The following is a 22,588-nucleotide window of genomic DNA, read 5'->3' as shown; positions in this document are numbered from 1 at the left end:
TCTATTGGAAAAGATTTTGTGCTTTTAAAAAATAAAGTTGCACCTTTTGAGATCAAATATATATTTTTTCTGATACATGGAAACACACCACATTTAGACTGGTCATTTAATGCATGTCAATTCAAAAAGAGCATTTTACCTTTCAAACTGGATTTAGATGTAGATGTGAACATTTTACATGCTGTACAAACTCTCTTTGAATTGCTATATTACATGCAGGTGCAATTTAGTATAACTCTCAAAAATAAAAGAAGTCAAAACATGAACAGAATTGTTTTCTTTTAAATTCTAAATGCCAATCTTGAAACATATGGGTCTCTTGTAATTTGTTTTCATTTAGATTTCCGTACAGTTTCATAACAGTCATTTCTAGGTTGCTGTTGTTCCCATCCAGAGGGGCATCTTCAGATTGATTTATGGTTGCCTCATCAGCAGAACAAGTTTTCATCTATTTCTCCATTCTTAAATGATCTACAAAATTTGAACATGTGACTATAGACAATTCTTAGCGCCTCTACTTTCTCCTCTTCAATTTCTCTTTGGTTTTCTTATCTCTTATCTATCCTTAACTGATGATGAGTTAGATATAGGTGTTTCTAATGCAAAGTCATGAATTAAGTCCTGATGAGGATCATTCAACTTTCCTTTTTCCCAATGCTGCCTTTCTCTCCTTATTTATGATCAACCCACTCCCATAACTGAGCCATCAGTCACATCACCTAGTTTTTATTCAGTCCTGGCCAAACATGACACTTTTGTTTAATCCCCTGTTACAGTATAAAAGTTGAATTGTAGAACAAAATGTCAGTCACAGTGAGCAGTTGGGGCTTTTCCCTGCACAAGCTCAAAGCCCTGCTTTAAGGCTAAAGTAAAGGATATCAAGGAATTCTTGGTCGATTTTTACCAGAAAATATCAGTGCCTCTTTTTTCTTCTTCTTTTTCTTCTAGGAACCAAAGAGCTTGTTGTAAGTGTGAATGATGATGGAATCATTTCCTTGAACTTTGAGTGTGATCAGATGGCTCCAAATTCTGAGTTCACCTGGTCCAAAGATTATGTAGCCACTGAGGACTCTGCACGTTTGGAAGTTGAAAGCAAAGGAAACAAGTACGGACTGTTTCAGTTATAATCATGGGTTTCCTTTTCATAATAGAAGGGTGAAGTAAGCTCTTTGCTTTCCATTTCAAATAGTATAAAGAGATGAATCATAAATATTTTATATCTGGTATGTAATATAAAAAGTAGTAATCAGTATAAACCTTAAAAAATAACAAACCTTGCCCTGGCTGGTTTTGCTAAGTGGTTAGAGTGTCAGCCCATGCAGCAAAGGATACCAGGTTCAATTCCCAGTCAATAGGTCAAGAGCATGTACCTGGGTTGCAGGTTCAATCCCTGGCCCCGGTTGAGGTGCAAGCGGGAGGCAACCATCGATGTGTGTGTGTGTGTGTGTGTGTTTGTGTCTCCCCCTCACTCCTTTCCCTTTCACTCTTTCTAAAAACAGCAAAGGAAAAAATATCCATGGGTGAGAATTAACAACAAACAACAACAAAGAAATCTTTATAAAGTACTTTTCACATTATTTCATTTAAAGTGCTATCTCATTTATGGTATTAGAAGAGCTTTGATTGACTTAAAAGTAAGCTTTAAAAATGATTCTCATTATTCTACAGATTTTTAAATCTTAAAGTAATGGTGAGGATGCTTATGGGGAGGGAGCAAGGAAGAACTTGCTGGTTGCCAATTCAAGTTAGGGTAAATTAAATGGGGTAGGTATAATCTGCTCTGCTTTTTTCACCACCACTTGTGAGTGACACAGTAATGCACTGGAAAGAACTCTATGTGGGAAGCACAGAATAGATGAGTTCTAGTTCCAGCTCTGCCAGGAGCTGGCTGTGTGACCTGGAGCAGTTTTTAATTTCCACGAACCTCCGCTTACTTTCCTGTAGAATGGGTGAGAGTGAAGGGGATTGATTTTATGATCTAATCCTTTTAGCCCCAAGCGTCTGAGTTTTCTTTTCACTTTGCCTCACTTACCCAGGTGTATATCTTTATAATACCAATCACACTGGATTGCAAAATATTCCCAAGTATTATTTCTATTATAAAGTACCCCGATATATATCAAAAATTAAAAAAATAATAATTTTGTTAGAGAATGGCAAGAATATCATTAAAAGACATTTTACTGTTGCTGTGCTATAAAGTCCTTGAAGTAAAACATACATTGGCCCAAGAAAAGATCATCAAACTACAAGTTTTTCTTTCACTTTGTGCATTTGACTAACATTTGAATACTTGGTTCATCTTAGACACTGTCTAGCAATATGACTCACCAAAGTTAGAAAACACAGTGAACTAGACCACTGACCGATTCATTCCACAGATATTTATTAAGCACATATTATGTGCCAGAGAAGGCACTGGATGCTGGAAGATACAACAGTAAGCGAAATAGATCTCCTTCCTAAAAGCACACAGTAGAGTCATAGAGATAATGAAATAGGCACTACCAATGAATGTTTGATTGCCTCAAAAAGGGAAGTTCAGGGGATGACAACTCAGGCACCAGAATTACCAACAGCAGGTTCTGCCCTGTTGTGGGGAGGCCAGAGAGTGACCCAGGCTCCCTAGCAAGGGCTGATCAGCTAAAATTGTCTTTATTTGACATGTGTATAGGTATGGAGCATAGCTTGGGGATGGGAAATTTGTACCAGCTCCCCACTCCAATCACCATCACCCCTAGGAAAATGTCAGGAAAGACTTCGAGAAACAGCAAGAATGACTAGGTCAATAAGGACTCCAAAGGAAGGGGATAGCATGTGCAAATGCCTAGAAACAATGCAGGACCCAGGTCTCCAGATGCCATGTGGAGTCATTTATTACAAAAATATTCTGTTCTTAAGGACAAAAATTACCTTCAAAGAACTCGGGATGGAAGACTTGGGCATTTACTCCTGTGATGTAACAGAAACTGATGGAATAGCAGCAAGCTACTTGATAGATGAGGAAGGTAAGTTTAAAGCCAGTTCATTCACAAGTCCAAGCTGCTTTGAGTTCTCAATGATGTTCTATCATCAAGTGACGTTTGTTTTAGTAATTCAAGGTTTAATTGTTCTTTTTTTCTCCCTACAGAGTTGAAACGTTTACTTGCTCTCAGCCAAGAGCACAAGTTCCCAAGTAAGTGTCCACAATGCTTTCACAGTTTAGCAATCCTACTAGGTGGTGACTTCTGGAATAGGGCAGATAACAACTCTGACAGGATTAAGAGAAGAGGCTCTAGAGAACAGATAATGGAACATAGCTTGGTAGCTACAGATGCACTTTCTAGAAGTGCTGCTTTTATCTTTGTCATTGTTCTCAAGAGCTGAAGAGAATACTAAAATAGGAACCATATTTCATGCTCTGTTTCATAGAGAAGTGGCAGATTACATAGGCATAACAGCTTCATAATTAAGTTCTCTTTTTGCCTACACATTTTAGAATCATATATTTATTTATTTTTTTTTCTGGGCACATTAATTCCTGTGTCTTTTAGGCAAAGTAATCTCCTAATCAATTTAATGTTGGCACTTAATAGAAGAATCATACCTCTAAATAAAGATATTACCTGCCGATCACTTTAACGTCCTGAAAAATAAGTCAAAGATGCCTTGGTCAGAAAAAGAATTTCTCTGAACTATCTACAAACCTTCCAATAAAACATTTTCCACATAAAAGATTAAATTTCACATTTGACACCTAAAAGAGAAAGAAGTCTGAAATGACACTCGGAAAGTTCCACTGGCCTGATAAGATCTCTTGTCATTGGTACCTATTGACCAAAATAGGGACTTATCCAGAAAGTTACACCCTAGAGTTCGAGAAACAAATAGAAAGGTATTTCACATACTCACTCTTTTACATCACGATTTTTTTAAACTCATTAATCCCTAAACTATAACTCCTTCACTACTATGGGAATTTCAGAACCAGGAAACGATACTGTGACCCAGATTATAGACAAAACTTTGTATGTTTGTATATGTGCATTTTTCTAGGGAGAGGGTGCATGGCTTTCCTGAAATTCTCAAATGAGACTGCAATTTTTAAAAAATTGATGCTCTAAAATCAGTTTCCTGGTATCTTTTTCCATTCCTAAGGAATGATTGATCATTGTACTTGATAGATGAGGTTGATGACTATTGGCCTCAGCTGTAATGTTCTCAAAACCAACTTTGTTCAGCAAAGCAGCATAGGAAGGTGTAAATGTAGGACGCAGACTTTCTGAATTCCAGGGGAGAACCATTTCTCTTTTGTATGCTTAGTCACCATAAAACTGGAAACATAATACCATGAGTGGTGTCTTAACAGTTATATATATTTTAAAATTGTATGGAAGGTAGAGGTTTGGTCTGAACCTCTTTTTAGCTTTGTATTGGAACAACTGAGTTTTACAGTGAATATAAAAGTGCAAATAAAAGGCATCCCTTAAAGCTTGAAAAGGGTAGTTTTAGGATAAATACAAATAAATATTAATATACATTTGGTACAAGTTTAAGAAGCTTATAATTTAAAATGTAGTAGTGCTACATAAAATTGTGAGATAGGTTTAAGGGTGATGATTTCTCCTAAAGGAAGTAGAAGGACTACTAAACTTTGAGAAACAACCATGCTTTTCCTGCAAAGTATGCCCTGGAGCCACCTCTAGTACAGAACTATCGACTGAAGGAGGCTTTGTAGAGAACATTTTCACATTACAGGAAATTTAGAAACTAGTTTTAAGAGATGTCAGCCAACTTCTAAAATTTCACTCAGACTCAAATGGCTTAAGTGATACAAGTATAAATCAGAGATACATGGTTCTTTCACTTTCTTTGTGAGGTAATCCATGTGATATTTTAATGTAGCTTCTCAATAGTGACTCGCTATTTGCCTCTGAAATTTTTTGTTTGGTCTGAGAACTTAAATGAACTGGTATACCATGGGGGGTAGGTAGAGTTTAAATGACAAGCTAGATTCATCTTATATATATAATTAAAATTAATTCTTTTTAAAATTTATTTTTAAAAACATTTTAAAGAACCTCCAGAGGGAGATAAATTGTTGAAAAAATAAAATTGAACTCCTTTCCAAATATTTTGAAGTAACTCTAAGATCACAGAATGGTGAAACAGGAGACTATCTTGACTAATTAGGGCTTTCAGTTCAATTTCATTCATTTATAAATGAATTGAATGAGGCCCAGATATACAAAATGGCCTGCCTAATATCACAGCTTGTTAGTAGCTGACCTTGGACTAGGCTCCAGCTCTCCTGGGGCCAGCTCAAGACTCTTTTCATTGCACTTTGTTTTCGTCCCTACACACCAGGTATACATAGCCAAAGCCACAGTAGAGAGTCACAAAGGTTAACTGAAGGGCCTCAGGGTGCAAGTTCATCCTCTGCATTTTTACAGTGGAGACATCTGCACCTCAGAGAAGGCAGATGACTTGCCCAGAGTGACAGTCAGAATTAGAACCCAGGTCTTCCATCCTTCCATGCCATGCTTTCCCTCCAACGCTCTCACTACCTCCAGGCTTTTCAAGAAGCAAGGTGCTCCATTGCCATTTCCATTGAGTGTGTTTTCACTGTTGGAAGAATCTGTGTCAATAAAATTGGTTACCAATATAATTATTATTTCTATTTGTCATAGCTGTCGCAGTTAAATCAGATTTGGCAGTTGAAATTTTGGAGAAAGGTCAGGTCCGGTTTTGGATGCAGGCTGAGAAGCTGTCTGGCAATGCCAAAGTCAACTACGTATTTAATGAGAAGGAAGTTTTTGAAGGGCCGGTAGGTTTTACACTATTATTATATTATATTCTATATTATTATAGAATGTGCTGGGGGAGCCTATTAGAATGCAGGTAAGTTGTTATGAAAACCACTAGGTGTGGGGTGGGGAGTCTAAATTTCGCATGTAAAAAATGCAGAGAAAAACATAAATTGATTGTCTCATACTATCCAAAGTGGAGCACTTTTGAGAATGAAAGAGGATACTAGTAATTTTCCCAGGACGAAAGTCATAAAACACAGCTGTCTCAGGCAAATCAGGAAGTTTAATCATCCATGAAATAGAGCTGCTCCCTTTAGAAGGCAGAGGAGCCAGCACCCTGACCCAAACTCACATACTCAATTCAGAATCCCCAGCAGGGACTTGGTTCTTTATATGGAGGAAATGGCCTCAATTGTTTCAATGGCTCAGAAAAAAACTGCAGTAAAATATATTTATTGCTTTTCTGGTTAAAAATGCAATACATCCTTATTGTAAAAAACTTTAAAGACTTAGAAAGAACAAGTCACAAATTTTTATAACTTTTTGATGTACATAATGGTATGTACTTTTTGGTCTTTTTCTATACATCTGTGTGTATATGTCCATTCGTATCTTATTTACATAGGTGATTGTGTATATCTATATCTACTTCTTTGCTTTTAACATAAGCATAGTTTCCATAGAAAGAATGACAACATCTATGCTTTATTTGCCCTCTCCAGACATCAGTAGAACCAGGATCTGGCCAGTGCCTGGTGGGACTGAAGAACGTGGGTTTAGGGGCCCTGGCTCTCACCTATGTTACCATGGGTGTAAATGGGAGACTGAAAAGACAGGGGAGAGATATGGTTTGTGGCCACTATTAACAACCTATTCTCCTCTGATCAAGATGTTTTTGAAACATTTGAGGGGTCATTAGTGAGGGAAAGAATGAGTATTATAACGAGTAGATGGGTATGCATTTTATTCCTTTTCAACTCATACAGTAATTATGTGTAGATACGGATCCACCATGGCCCATCTCTTCCCTGTTTTCAAATGTTCTCATAAACTGCTGTGACCACCACCTGGCCAGTGGAAAGGAAGGAAAAACTTTGTTGGCACCACTCTGTGCCACCACAGCCATTGAGGGAACACTCGTGCACATGTGTGCAGAGACCCACTCCCTGTCATGTGCTCACACACGCTTACATGTTGCTGCATGCACACACAGTTTATTGTCATTGCATTAGGCTCTAATCATACTGTTTTACTGGGTGGAAAATACTGTCTTAGGTCAGGTTTTCTAGAAGGAGATTCTGAAGTAGAGTTTCAAGTGATTTACGGGGAAGTACTCTCAGGAGTAGAGGGTCAGGGAAACAAAGGAGGTAGAAGAAAGCTAAGCAAAAAGTGATCTCAGATGGAGACTGGCTTCCTTGGGGGAGGCTCCAGGACCTGAATTGCACCACAGAGTTGATCCCAGACCTGAGTCTTCATGGGCACTTTATAGAAAAACTTATTAATTCAATTTCATTATGGAACTTGGACTGGTACGCCCATGGGCTAAGATTTATCTTTACACTGAAAAAAACAGTTGCCCAAGCAACAGGATAAAATAAGCGTAGTCTAACAGGGCAATTTCATTAGGAGCCAATGGATTTCAAATGCTTTGGAAGCATTTTTTTCTCATATTAATTCATTGCCTGCTACATACCATGCATGTGCTAGATACTAGGGCTATAGCCATAATGAGACAAATACTTCCCTCATACTGCCTATAATTAATTTTGCATTATTCTGATAATTAAAACAAATGTAATCTGGAATGTAAATGGAAATCTAAGAACAACTTTTTTTACTCACGTGATTTATTAGATGCCGCTATAATTAAGAGTGGGTAATTAAATTTGGAGATGTTGGACTTTCTAATTAATTAATTAATTATTCTTCATTTTTATTGTTGACCCTATTGTGGATGTGCCCATCCCCCCCTTCACCCCCCCTTCACCCCCCCTCCACCCCCCTTCCCTCTGGTCATCACCACAATGTTGTCTGTGACCATGGGTTATGCATATATGTTTTTTATGAAAGAAGGTGAAGAGATTAAGCTAAAAACAACTTTTGGATAACATTTTGTGACTTGGGACAACAGAACTCTATTTATATTTAAAAATTAAATTTCAGTCCTTTAGTAATCATTTCTGGTCACAGTCATATATTCCACATAATATTTTACTTTTCCTGGATACAAGATTTTGAAAATGTGCTCATCTAAAAAAAGTGTTAACAAGAAATTTTTTTAAAATTATGATTCTTTGGAGTTTGTATTTCTTTTATCAGGCTTATTGTCATCATATCTACCTCATTAATTTCTCTTTTTTCCTTTTCACATTGAAGAAATATAAGATGCATATTGACCGAAACACTGGTATAATTGAAATGTTCATGGACAAGCTTCTGGATGAGGATGAGGGAACATATACTTTCCAGCTTCAAGATGGAAGAGCAACTGGCCATTCTACTCTTGTTCTCATTGGAGATGGTAAGAACTCTGTGGAACATTAACTGGGATACTTTGCTACTCCCTTTAATGAAAATGGCACAAAAGTGGTCATGTGGAAGGTAGTAGGAATTGTTCTTGTTTGGATTCCCTTGCTTGAAATACAATTCTCAGTTAATACTTTCCATAGTACTTCATTACATAGAAGTGAAAGTTAATTTCAAAGAATACCAAATTTATCCCCGGCCTACAGGCAGAACTGTATAAAAATTATCTCATCTATAAACAAATATTTACTACTAAAAGTAGTAAAGTGAAGACATTGCAATACAACCAAGATTGTATATGTGTCTCAGAAACAAACTGTGATACTATCTTATGATGTGTGCTTATCTTAAATTGCTTAAATTAAGAAGAAAAATATGCAAAAGTAGAGCATACCTCATTAATTAATCATACATCAGATTGTATTTCAGCTGCCATAAACCACTGTGGGAACCATCAAGATTTAAAATGTGGCATTTAACAAAGCAATGGGAGCGTGGCCTTCTCTCTTCACTTCCAATATCCAGTACTATTTCACTATTTCCTAGCTCCATGACCTTGAACAAATTGCTTAACCTTTCCAAGCCTATTTCTTCATCTATGAAGACTGAAAATGAATAAAGTGGTCATGATGTACTAATGTTATAATAATGAACATAAATCACTTAGCACAGTGACTGTCATGCACATTTATACCACTCCACTCAGTTTCTTACTTTCTTGTTTTTCAATTTTTAGTTTATAAAAATCTCCAGAAAGAAGCTGAATTCCAGAGGCAAGAATGGATCAGGAAACAAGGTAAAAACAATCAGTGAATAAAGAAATAGCTTCAGTTTCTTGAACAAAATATTCCAAGATAATTTATACAACAAATTAAAATCAATGTTACTACTTATGTTAATACGGCTACAAATAAAAAATAATTGAAAATATGTATTATTAAATAGGTATTCATCTAAAATGTTTAAAAACGGAATCTTGAGTTATAAAAAATTCACTTCAAATATAAATCACATTAGAATTTAAGAATGAGCTTTCATGGTTGGAGCATTGTCTCAAACACCAAAATGTTGCAGGTTTGATTCCCGGTCAGGGCATATGCCTGGGTTGCAGTTACGATCCTGGTCAGGCGAGTATGGGAGTCAACTGATTAATGTTTCTCTCACACATTCATGTTTCTCTCTCTCTTTCCCTTCCTGTCTCTCTCTAAAAAAATTTTTTTAAATCAATAAAAACATCCTTGGGTGAGGATTAAAAAAAAAAGAATGAGCTTTGATTTTGCTTTCATGACTAATAGAGTGATCACTGATATTATTAATATTTTCTAGGTCCACATTTTGCTGAGTATTTGAGCTGGGAAGTGACTGGTGAATGTAATGTACTATTGAAGTGTAAGGTAAGAAGGAGATAAATTTTTAACATTTGAAACAAGGGAAATAAAGATAAAATAGAATGTGAGAAGAGGAAGATCAACTTTTCATCTCCTCCATTTGAACCAAATGATAAGTAACACATCCTTACTGCTGAATGTTACTGTAATGGTTGGTTTGTAAGAAACATTTAACATAAAAATATGGGAAGGCAACATGATCATTCTTATTCATTACACATACCCTAGTCAATAAGGACAGACTATTCTGTGTGTGCTTTTAAGTAAGACTTTTTTTCAGAGCAGCTTTAAGTTCACAGTAAATTGAAGGGAAGGTATAGAGATTTCCCATATAACCCCCTGTCCCCACACATGCACAGCTTCCCCCAATGACAACATCCCCCACCAGAGTGGTTCCTGTGTTACAACTGAGGAGCCTGCACTGACCCATCATTATCACCCACAGTCTGTAGTTTACATTAGGCTTCACTCTTGATGTACATTCTGTGGACATGGACAACTGTGTAAAAGACATGTGTCCACCATTATAGTATTGTACAGAGTATTTTGACTGCTCTCAAAAGCCTCTGTGCTCCACCTGTTCAACACACCCCCTTTATTTTTAAATTGTTAATCTCAGAAGAATCTCACATTGTCTTCGTTTTAGGTCAAATCTACATTTTAAGTGGTAGATCTATTCCAGAATCATTCCAGCTACACTGCTTTCCATGAAAATTTAGCAATTTCCTATCTAAATTGTGTGACTAGTACGATAATACTTTTGTGTATTGGCCAGCTCTGCTACTGGTTTTGAGATCACCATGCTGCCATGAGGGAGAGGTAAAGTGTTTGCAGCCCAGAATCAATTGTTTAATGAGGCCTTTGGAAAGATTTAGAAGAAACAATTCACATTGCGTCCTGAATTATTTTGTACCTTAGCACATGGTGGTGTTCAGCTGAGTGAGTCATCAAAATGTTTTGGATAAGGAACTCTGCTGGATGAAGTTGAAGTGTGAAGGTTGTGATGGTGAACAGGTACTCCAAGGGAGAAGTGAGGCTTTGGCATTTGGCATGTAGTTGTCATATAAAAGCCAGAATCCACGTGCCCTAGTTTCTTCTAGGTCTGATGAAATTTAAAGAAACAGCAGTCTACCATAAATCTATAAGAAAAATAAATTGCCGAAACCGGTTTGGCTCAGTGGATAGAGCGTCGACCTGCGGACTGAAGGGTCCCGGGTTCGATTCCAGTCAGGGGCATGTACCTGGGTTGCGGGCACATCCCCGGTGGGAGATGTGCAGGAGGCAGCTGATCGATGTTTCTTTCTCATCGATGTTTCTAGCTCTCTATCTCTCTCCCTTCCTCTCTGTAAAAAATCAATAAAATATATTTAAAAAAAAGAAAAAGAAAAATAAATTGTAGGTTTTATCCTCTCAGGAAATGGCAAAGCTTAAAAAACAATTTCTCAGGCAGCAGCTAAAACCCTCACTACCTCTTCTCCTAGCTGTCCAGTTCCATGTTGCCCCCTACTGACTTTCTCCTGCACACTGCCTACCCCATAAACCAGGGAGACCCACATGTCCATCTTCCTTCTTTCTGTGCTACCTATTGCAGTAGCCTTCTGGGTGGTGAGCTCTAGTGTTCCATCTGATGGCTTTCCTCAGGAGAATTAGCCTCTTACCCAGATTCTGGACAAGCAAGGGGAGCCTAGAAAGAGGTTCTGAATAATCATAATACTGTATTGATGTTGTTACAGTGTCTGGAATGGCTGCCTTCTTTCAGTTTCTCTGATAAAATCTTTTCTCAAGGCCCATGTCAGTCATCTCTTCCATAAAGCCTTCCCCTTCTCAGTCTAGGTAGAATGAACCTTCCTCTGTCCTTTCATAGCTCTTTGTTGCATTATTATAGCAATTTACGTACATTTGGCAATTACATATTCATTATAGTTAATGCAGTATGTGTAGCCAAACATTCAGACTCATGGGACTATCATGGGCCCCACTTGGAACTAGTCTACTCAAAAGAATGTAGGGTAAGAACCCCAGGTTGCCTGCAGGGCGGTACGGGGCATTCCTCTCCTGTAGGAGTGCATATTGGAAGCACCACCTCCAGATGACAGCTCAGTTGCAAGGAGATAAGATCCGCTTTGGTCAGGTATAGGAAACACCGTAGCTTTTAAAATACCTCATTCCTCAAGGAGCCCATACCCTTTGTAACAACTCCCTAGACAGAGCTTCCAGGGTCCCCACAAGGGACATGCACAAATTACAAGAATCAATACACTCAGGGAAGCCCAAAGCTATGGGGTCCATTTCCAGTCCTGGGAGGGAGGGATGCAGCTCTCCAATCAGGGGTACTTTCTATTGTAAGCAATGTCGCCTAGCAACACAAGTTCTATAATTCAGAAACCAGTTTACAGGATCATAAAGAGCATTTGTATTGGTTTTACTATGTTGTTACCAGTGTTGGCTCTTATTTTATTAACCAAAATGTTTTAACATTTTAAAACTTGAATATTCTTGTTTTTAATGAGTTATAATTGACATATAACCCAGAAGTTTAAAGTCTACAACATAATGATTAGATATATGTATAGTGAGATGATTAACTGAATAACTGGACAAATGTATTTACAATTCCCCAAAGAGGAAATACAACTATAAACAAACAGATGAAAATTTGTAATCTTATTTTTAAAAATTTAAACATAATCCCCCTCCAAATTTCTTTGCAAAGCTTCATTTATCTTTTTAAAAATATTTAGATATATATTTCAAGGCTTACTTGTTCTGTTCTTTTGATAAGCCATTTGTTTTATCATGTGACACAGACCATACTTTAATCTGATAGGATTTGTCTTCCTATGGTTTTCAGATCTTTATTTTCATTTAAATCTGTCTGTATGTTAGTGTGTATGTATCTATTTTTTCTTTTCTTGTCCACTAGAACTATTAAAGTCAAGTTTTACTGCTGGAAATAAAGATGCTACTGATTTAGGTTTATCCATTTGTATTCACTTTATTCTAAACTCTTTACCAGTTAAAATTGCTTTGAATTAATTCCTTTAGCATCTTCTAACTCTAAGGTTAGTGCTTTTCCTTCTATCTGATGCCACATTAACAACTACTCATAAGAGTTGCATTCCCTTATTACAAGAAGTATAATTATGGTTTTTCTTCTAGGTGGCAAATATTAAGAAGGAGACCCATATTTTGTGGTATAAAGATGAAAGGGAGATATCGGTGGATGAAAAGCATGACTTTAAGGATGGTATATGTACCCTGCTTATAACAGAGGTAGGTGACTATAAGTGTAAAATGTAATACATTAGTTCTGCACCCTACTTTCTCTCCAAAACCAGAGACTAGATTCTGTATTCCTTTGTCCTGGGCATTTGTAGTATCTTACTTCTAACTGCTCCAAAGATCCGTGCCCTGACTTCATCTAAAAAACAAGCTGTAGGAACACAAAAGCCTCACTCACCTTGTGATATGCATGGATTTTTCACGTATCCAACCAATATCAGCTGGGAGTTAAGTGGATCCTTCTTCATTTGCTCTTGAACCTAACGATAACTTGTTTCCTAAAAGTACCATCAGAATAGTATTCACATAAGTGTAGATTTTTATCTCCTTTTTGTTTAAAAGAGCATACCTTTCAAATATATGAAGGCAGAGTAAAAGATATGGGCTTATTAAGTCTCAAATCAATTATAGCCATAGAGGGTGAAAAATCAGGACTGCTAGGTCAAATTATAATGGATAGGTTTATCTGCAAACTATTCATTGCTCACATGGTTAAATGTTGTTCAGTGTGTGTTTTGATGGCAATTCTGTAAATAACAGGGCTTTAAAAATGCAAACACCAACTCTGAGGCCACAATAAGCTACAATGTGGTATATGTATCCCTTCCTTAGTTTTCCAAGAAAGATGCTGGGATTTATGAAGTTATTCTGAAAGACGACAGAGGAAAAGATAAGAGCAGATTGAAGCTTGTGGATGAAGGTCAGTCCAGCAGCTGCTGGGGTCTGTTTTGTGTGTTCTACATACAGGTTACCAGAATTATGAGTGAGACTGAGCTGGTGATCAAAGTCATGCTTTTTTTTTATCCACAGATTTTGCTTTAATGGAAATCCCAGCAGAGTGAACTATTATTATATTGAAAAATACTTCATTCTAAGTTCCCCTAGAAATCAGAAGTGTACTTTTGATCCTCAGAGAATTTATAGTCCACAGTCCACCAGAGGTTTATTTTCAATATAAATCATCATTTTTGTTTCAACCCTATAAAAAATGTTACAGGATCAAAAACTGTGAGAAGCATGTTGCAAAATAATCCACCCTTAAATGATGACAAGAAAGATTTATATATGAAACTCTAAGCCTCTAAGTTATTAGCAGAGCATGAAAGTAATTTTCACTTTTCAGAGACTACTAAGGACATAATACATCATGATAGCAAAGACCTATATGTGACCCACAAACTTCCAATTTTGTTTCTGAACAAGATCTTTAACAATATTGCTAACAAACAGCAGAAGTCTGACTTTGATTTCACCTTCCTAACTCTTGGTGGAGACAGGACTAAATGTGTTTATTGGCAAAAAACATTATTAGGCTGCAAAATATCAGATTTATAGATGGTTAATGTATTATGAATTGATAACACAGATAAGAAAACTTCCTCTAATAGGAACTAAGGCTTCCTGGGACTTAAGAAGAAGAGACTCTTAAAGCCAAGGAACTTCCTGGAAATCTTATTGTGGCTCTTTCTCTAGAATGTAAATGTGACAAAAGTTAGAGAATTGGAGGGGAAAATATCAAAATAAGAGCAAGGATATTTTACAACTTGATAAAAATGGAATTATTCACTCCAAGAACACTTATTTTCAATTGGTCAACAAATTTATCTTGTGACCAGTACCCTCCACCAGACAGAATATTTTTGAGAGCACAATGCTGATAGTTCCGAGATTTGACCTTAAAATGAGCATTTCTTTGCTAAAGCTTTGTCTGTGAATCTCCATCCACAGCCTTTCAAGAACTGATGACTGAAGTATGTAAAAAAATAGGTAAGTTAAAATGTTCTCACCGTGACAGTGCTTCATTATTCTTCTGGATGGGTTTACAGGTGTATGAAATATGCTATTTTCTTCTTTCAGCTTTGTCTGCGTCAGACCTGAAAATTCAGAGCACGGCTGAGGGCATCCGGCTGTACTCTCTTGTTACCTACTACCTGGATGACCTGAAAGTTAACTGGTCCCACAAGTAAGTAATGGGAACTTAATTGCTGTGTAGAAATTCCTTCTCCATTGAAGTGAAGAAAAAAAAAGTTGGAAAAACAACAGCAACTCTCTGTACTCTCAGCTAAGGAGTCTTCTGACTTCTCAGGCCTGACGTTGATGAGTATAGGACAGAAGCACCCAGGCTATTCCCTTTGTGTGAGTTAACACTTTGCCTCAACACATAGAGGGTGAAACCGGTGAGGCCTAGGAGCATGTCTTTGTGACCGGGGAAGTGCCATAATTCGTGCACATCTTTATAATGTGACCTCCACCTCCAGACGGTTGTGTTTGGGCTCCTTCTGCTTTGCAAGTATCCGGAGCCAGATGCTGATTCTCTCTTTCTACACACAGCTACCCACGCTATGATCTGGAACAAAACTGAAGCAGCATGTACCAAGAGACACTAAATTTCCCACTATATTAATTAGTGGCCTAATTCACCAAAGAAGCCTAATCTGAGAAGTGCCCAGCTTTGTTATTGTTGTTTGTAGCAATTGGCATAGTTGTTCATTAGCATGTTTCTTGTCCTCCCTCGGAAGGCTTTGAAGGTCTCAAGATCACTTTGGGAAAATGTAGTTGAACTGAATTGAGCCTGAAGATCTGTTCTGAACTCGGGCTTCCTTTGTGGAGTTCTAGAGGGGTTCCATTCAGGTTCACCTCTGGGATTCCAAGAGCCAAAATGGGTTTGTAAGTCAAACCAGTTCTCCCATTTATACTGTGGATGTTACCCTAACCTCTGTGCTTCCTTGAAATTTCCTGAGCTGAAAGAGAGCAGCGGCCTGGCAGAGAAATCTGATGGGGCACAGCCGCCTTCAGTCCACACTAAGGATGCAGCTGACACTCATTCCCCAAGTCTGATGAGACCCCCTGAGCAGTAGGTCACTGCGGCACCGCCAGGAGGACACAGATAACAATGTTTATATCTTCCCTTCAGTGGGTATTTACAATATACCTGGTACTTCCAAGCCATTTAGATGTATGAATTCATTTAACATACCCAACTCTTTGGAAGAGATACTTCTTACTTCAGTAAAGAGGAAGTTCCAGCTGGGGGAGTGACTTGCCTGAGGTCACACAGCAAAGTGGTGGATGGAGGGCTCAGTCCAGGCAGCCTGGCTCCAGAGGCCCCCTGTCATGGCACTGGCCCTGTGTTCAAGTTGCATTAGAAGTCTTGGTTAACATTTAACCAGAGCTGGGTCCCACAGAACAACCATTTGTGTTTTCTTTAAAATGACTTTCCTATTATGTAGAACAGTGTCTTATTTATTATTATTATTAATTTCCTGAATTCTTAAAAAATGAGAAGTGAAAGTCCAATGTAGAAATCTTGGGGTTTCATTCCTTGATCCAATTTCTTTCAGAATATATTGTAGGAAAGTATAAATTAAAATAGATCAAATCCCAGGAAATTCCTCTGTGACATCTAAGACATTCTAATATATCAGTCTGAAGAATAAGAGAAGATGAGGTAATTGAATCATCAATCAAAAAGCTTTATACATCATCTCTAAAAGAATTACTTGTTCAGAAAACTTAGAACACTGAGTTCTGAACAAATTGCTATTAGACTAACAAGGTATAAACTTCTTACATCACTTGGTTTACTAGGCATTTAAATAAATGTTTTTTTGTATCCACCTGCCTATGAAAGATTCAGGAGTCAAGGATTGTGTTCACTGTTTTTATGTAGGTATGTGACATGATGAAAAAAATACTTGAAATGGGTTTTAGTCTTGACATTGCTCCTCCCTTTCCATTGATATTAAGCAAGTTATTTAATTTTCTGAGTCTCACTGAATAATACCTGCTTTATCTCATAACACTGATGGATCCAACAAATGAATGAAATTAATGGCACTTTGTAAACCATAAAGTGCTTTACAAATTTAAGGTACTATTATGCATGTTAGCCAGAGATTAAAGAATGCAAACATTTATTATAGCAAAGCAGAGAACTGTCTTTCTAGCTCTCTAAGACAAATATATTGCTCAGGTTAAAGTCTATGGATACAGATAGGTTCCTTTGTCTTACAATTTATGGCATTTTAATTTTAATATCTTTTATAGAATGTACTGTATAAGAAAAAGCTGACTATTTGAAAACAAACTTTTTGGTGGAGATTTTTATTTTTCAAGGTTTTTTTAAAGTTTATTTTGCATATTGTAACTATAAACAGAATTAGAAAATACGTTTATAATATCATATTATAAGTTAGAAAGTATTTATAATATATTATCCATAGTTTTCCTAGTCATATTATGAACATTTCGGGATTATACCTTAGTCTTTTCTCTTTGCATAATTGTTAATAAAATTAAGTAGTTCTAGTGCCTTTTCCCCTTATTTCTTTGAAGTTACTTTTAACATCATTGAGAGTACATCTACCTCTACCTTTCTCTTACTTCCTCTATAACAGCGACATTTCTAGATCCTCAGATCACAAAACAAAGGATTCTATTTGCTTGTATTCTCTTGCAAAGGACACAATGCTTGGGTCTGCTCTTGACCTACTGTAGAACACTGCAAAACTCACACCCAGGGACAGAGAAGGTGCCTCATTCATTTTGGCAGCAACTCTCCTTTTCATTCACTCTTGGCCTTACTAGTGCATAATTACTTGTGTTTTAAATAGCTTTCTAACAACATATGTCAATAGATGCCAGCCACATGTGAACCTCCTTAGGTCTGTTTTTGATTAGCTTGTAAAATCCGATTTATATTCATAGAGCATCTGCATGAAATATACAGTAACATAATATGTTCCCTGGCCTTTTCACTTTAAAGATTCCCTTAGTCCTACAAATAAGCCCAAGCGAAACCAAAGATAATTAATACCACTGAGAAGTATTGATGTTGCAATCTGCCTGGGCCCCAGACTGCTATTGTGAGTTAAATGTGAGCCTCTCAGACGCTCTCCCTCACCCTTCACCCTGGGTCTTGAAATCCAAGTTTAGTGACTCGGGGTCCATCATTGCTCTGAAGCTGTAGACCACATGTGGATCCCATATTATTTGAAAGCCTGTAAAACTTTATGGTAAGACCATCAATAAGAGACAAAGTAAAGGTCAGCTCTGGATGAAAGCAAACAATAATGATGTTTTCTTTGATTTGAACAGTGGGACTGCTATTAAGTACACAGACAGAGTTAAGAGCGGAGTCACCGGGGAGCAGCAGATCTGGCTGCAAATCAGTGAGCCCACTCCGAATGACCAAGGGAAATATGTAATGGAGCTTTTTGATGGCAAAACAGGACACCAGAAGACAGTGGATCTTTCTGGACAAGGTAAATGGATATTCTGCAGGTTCAAACTTACTATAGAGGAGTGAGCTTTTTAAAAAGAATGAAGGGTGAGCCCTAGTGGTTTGGCTCAGAGGATAGAGCATCAGCCTGCGGACTGAAGGGTCCCGGGTTTGATTCCAGTCAAGGGCACATGCTCAGGTTCTGGGTTCGATCAATGATTCTCTCTCATCATTGATATTTCTATCTCTCTCTCCCTCTCCCTTCCTCTCTGAAGTCAATAAAAATATATTAAAAAATAAATAAAAATAATGAAGGGTGATAAGAGGTCAATACACTTACCTATTGGAAGATGATTGGAGATTTTAGTAAAGCAGTTTAAATTCAACCACAGTGGTAGAAGTCAAGAATTTCAATGGTTGGAGAATCATTGAAAAGTAAGCACTACTCTTTCAAGATGCATACAAAAGAAAGGCAGATTGATTTACTGTCACTTGAGCAAGGACAAACACTGGAAAAGCATAGTTTTTATGGGGATTGAAATGTGATCATGTTCATGGATTCCAAGAAATCCGCTGAGTTGGAAGGACTAAAGATGTGAATGAAGGGAATAATTGATGTATCAGAGTTCAGAAGGATGGAAGGGTGGAGATCCAGGGCAGGGGTGGGAATAAGTGTGACTAAGCAATGACAAATACTGAGGACAGAAAGAAGCTGGAAAGTTGGATCCTTATGGTTATCGGTTGAAAGAATGGGGGTGGAGGGGTGGTTCTGGAGAGAGAAGGTAAGAGAAGAAAGTCACAGGAGATGAGGAAAAAGGGCTTCCACCTAAGAACATAGAAGAAAGGCGATGTGTAGCTATTACTTAAAATTTAAAAAGTTAAAACATACAGTCAAATAAATAAAAAATTAAAAACACTGTGCCATTTCTCTCTCCTAGTACTGTATTCTTCATCTTATTTATTATTTCCTTAAAAAAAAATAGTCTGTATGAAGTTACCAGAAAAGATTGGGGACTGACTTTTTCTTCCACTTCTTCATATATTAAAATATAACCTAGCCCTAGCTGGTTTGGCTCAGTGGATAGAGCATCGGCTTGCGGACTGAAAGGTCCTGGGTTCGATTCCAGTCAAGGGCACACGCCCAGGTTGCAGGCTTGATCCCCAGTAGGGGGTGTGCAGGAGGCAGCCAATCAATGATTCTCTCTCATCATTGATGTTTCTATCTCTCCCTCTCCCTTCCTCTCTGAAAAAAAAAAAAATGCAACCTAAATATGTAATAGCTCTCAGTGTTGTAATCCTCAGAGAGTAGATTCATAATTTAGAGAACAGTCTTTCAACCCTGCCTTGAGAGGTTTTGTAATGTCTCTTAACCTTGCCCCGCCCACCATCATTGCTGAAGGGTCTCTGTAGGGAATGAGAGGCTGCCCCCCCCCCCCCCCCGGGGCTACACTCGCAGGGCCACACTGTGCCTGGGTCACATCCCACAGTGACAGGGGATTCCTTCTGCAGACTATTGGATACTTTGAAACACAGTAGAAAAAGGAAAATAAGAAGTGGATAGATTTAAAACTTTAAAAATGTTTTCTTTTACCCTCTGGCCCATCAGGGCTTATTTAACTACCCTGCTCTCAAGTCCCCCTTAAGCAAAAGGCTGTGGATTGTCTTACAGCCGGACACGGCCACCCAACGCAGATTGGTTCGCCCGTTCCTGACTCTCTCAGTCTGGTGTGGGCAGAAAGAGTACTGAACTCTTAGCCTGGTTTAGCCTAACTAGTCTACCTCCAGAGACATTAAGCCTGGCTTTATGCTTTCATTTTTTCATCTGGAAAAGGAAGGGGGTGGACTAGTGTTATATAAATGTTTTCTGTGCAATATTATGATTCCTGGACCACAGAGGCTCTTTAAAGGCAAGGTGGGAGAGACTTCAAAACGAAGTTGCCTTTTCAGCTGAAGTCTTCCAAGTGGCTCACCCCGCAGGCTCAGGGAAACAGATTATTTAGAACTCTGTAGCTCTCCTTTCACGTCTCACTCGCCTTTTATCTCTTCTCTGCACGACAGAGAAGCATTGTTTCAGGCAAGCACGGGCACGCGCTGTGGCTGCAGGAATTCCTTGTGCTCTTTAATACAAATAGGTGGGCCAGACCACGGGACATAGAAACATTTAACTGTCCAGCTAGGAGGCGATGGCATGTGGGATAATTTAATAAGAGAAAAGCCTATTTGAAGCTCAGGATGCTTATTAGACAACCAACTTTTATTTGAAACAGACCTTTATTCCCTTTTTATCTTTGGTGGAGCTAATTCTTGGCCTTCCCGTTTGAAGAGCTGAAGGCCTCTCACAGAACTGAGAACTTCTGAAGTCCACTATTTCATATTTTCTACCTAGAAAGTATTTACTTAAGTCCATCAAGTTGTAGAGTGAACACATAGGCACAGGGTCAGCTTATTTTTGTCTGCACTGATCACATTGACCTCATGTGGTGAATTTAAACAGCCCCTCTGTGTTGTCAATTCTGGCTGAGCAAATTCTAACTTCTCTTTTCCCCCTTAAAGATTATGAGGAAGCCTATGCCGAATTCCAAAGATTAAAGTAAGTCTTCTTTTGCCTCGCAAAGGCCAAGTGCATGCACTAATTTCTCTGGAACACCCTGCGTGCTGCTCCCCCATCTGAATAACAGGGAGGGGCTTTCCTTTAGACAAGGGCAGTGAAACCAGTCTCCCCACTGCTTTGTTGAACAGCAGGATGTCTGTGGGGCAATGAGACACAGTCAAGGTTAGCTACTCTGAAACACCACTAACGCCACGTTCTTCTTTGTTTGTGTGTGTGTTTGTTTCTCTCAACCACAGACAAGCTGCCATTGCCGAGAAAAGTAAGTAAGCCTTGTTCTTGTTTATTCCTAGCATAGTTTCAAAATGTAACTTTTATTTTCTATTATAACTGCAGATAGAAAAGAGTAAAAGTAGTTTTTTTTTCTTTTTTTTAATCTTAGGCCTTCTACATATGTTTTCATTTAGTCTCTTGAGTTAGGATGTCTATGAAAAGAAGGTCTCAGGTTACAGTATAGGAATGTCACCCAGCTCTTAACTTGAGCCAGCGATTTGGAAAAATCTCCAGGCTGCAACTCATAAAATAGGTTGTTAATCACCTGCAGCAGGCACAGCTTATCAGAAACATTTGGGTACATTAAAGAAAAAAAGAAATGAGAATCTTCGTACATTTACATCAGGTAAATCACAAACACTCCACGTGTTCCTGAGAGCCCCATAGGAGAGACAGCCCCCAGTAAGGAAGGCCTCCCTTTCATTTCACTGGACACAGTCCCGGTGAACACACACCAAACTGTCAAGTCCACCCAGAAACGAGTTCTATCAACTGTTTGCTTCACACATAGAGATTTCGAGAAGGACTCGGTCTTATGGCATTCCACAAGTCACAGACTGATTCGTCATAATAACTCTGGTTCCTTAGCAGTGGGGGAGGCATGACTTGAAAAATGTTGAGGGTTAAAACTTCGAGTTGTCCTGAGCTGGAGTGGAAAGGGCCTGAGCAGGGGAAGGAGTAGGAAGTGAAGTCATCTGTCTGCCTCGCAGTGGCTCCAGGCGACTCAGAATGGAACTTTTCACCTTTGCCATGTGCTGCTGTCCTCCGCCTTCTGCTCTTTCCCTCTCCCGCTCAGGCCCTGGCTTGTGAGGTGGCTGCTGGTGGTGAATAGGGCAGAAGGCAGCACCAGGGGCCTGTGGGGAGTGTCCAGGGGCAGGGAGTTTTCTTGTTGGCACCCGAGTATGTCCCTCCCACTCAGACACACAAGCAAAGCCAAGCCCGAGGCAGCAGCAGTTGACAGCCACGCCCCATTCTTGAACTCTCTTGTGGGCAAGAAGCCCGGCCTTCCCTCAAGTTCATGAACAGTTTCCTAAGATCACTGGGTCACCGCAGTTTAGAGCTGGAAGAGATGTTAGAGCTTTTCTAGCTCCGTGTTTTTAAACTTTTACAAGCCACGGAACACTTAATTCACACAAAATCTTCCACACAGACCCAATATATAAAGTAGGTCAAAGCAGTTATCTTCATTGGCTCCTTGACTCAATACCCCATCTTGACCTTCTCTCCTGCCCCCTCAGAGGAATCCCATGGACTCTGTGCACATTTCTAATCCAACCCTCCCCCCATTCTATAGATGAGAAGACTGAGGTCCACACAGTGATGTGACACGCTTAATATCACACAGCAAGTGGCACAGGGACCCAGATGATGGTTTGGGCTTATAAGTGGTGTAAGGTGCAGTGAAATCAGTGGGAGAATGCAGTCAACACTCAGCTAAAGCTTTAGCCTGACTTAGTGGAGAAGCGAATTGTAGAAATATGGGTCAAGAGCTACACATTCA

The 22,588-nt window shown here is 38.5% G+C and overlaps 1 protein-coding gene across 2 annotated transcripts in view; it reads left to right on the top strand.

Moving 5' to 3' along the window:
- Positions 1-22,588, top strand: part of MYOM1 (myomesin 1) — a 112,869-nt gene that overhangs the window by 85,909 nt on the left and 4,372 nt on the right. For both annotated transcript variants that reach the window (XM_070420568.1, XM_070420567.1), the window contains 14 exons: positions 949-1,105; positions 2,902-3,008; positions 3,131-3,175; positions 5,670-5,806; positions 8,166-8,310; positions 9,052-9,111; positions 9,642-9,709; positions 12,863-12,976; positions 13,598-13,685; positions 14,714-14,752; positions 14,843-14,948; positions 18,083-18,249; positions 20,760-20,796; positions 21,054-21,076. In XM_070420568.1, coding sequence (XP_070276669.1) covers positions 949-1,105; positions 2,902-3,008; positions 3,131-3,175; positions 5,670-5,806; positions 8,166-8,310; positions 9,052-9,111; positions 9,642-9,709; positions 12,863-12,976; positions 13,598-13,685; positions 14,714-14,752; positions 14,843-14,948; positions 18,083-18,249; positions 20,760-20,796; positions 21,054-21,076 — 1,293 coding nt within the window. The remainder of the gene's footprint in view (positions 1-948; positions 1,106-2,901; positions 3,009-3,130; positions 3,176-5,669; positions 5,807-8,165; positions 8,311-9,051; positions 9,112-9,641; positions 9,710-12,862; positions 12,977-13,597; positions 13,686-14,713; positions 14,753-14,842; positions 14,949-18,082; positions 18,250-20,759; positions 20,797-21,053; positions 21,077-22,588) is intronic.

The sequence above is a fragment of the Myotis yumanensis genome, unplaced genomic scaffold (genome assembly GCF_028538775.1).
Source record: "Myotis yumanensis isolate MYYU_CA2020_CCGP unplaced genomic scaffold, mMyoYum1.0.hap1 SCAF_7, whole genome shotgun sequence".
NCBI lineage: Eukaryota > Metazoa > Chordata > Mammalia > Chiroptera > Vespertilionidae > Myotis > Myotis yumanensis.
Note: the sequence above shows the minus strand (reverse complement) of the source record. Positions and strands in the feature narration are given on the sequence as shown.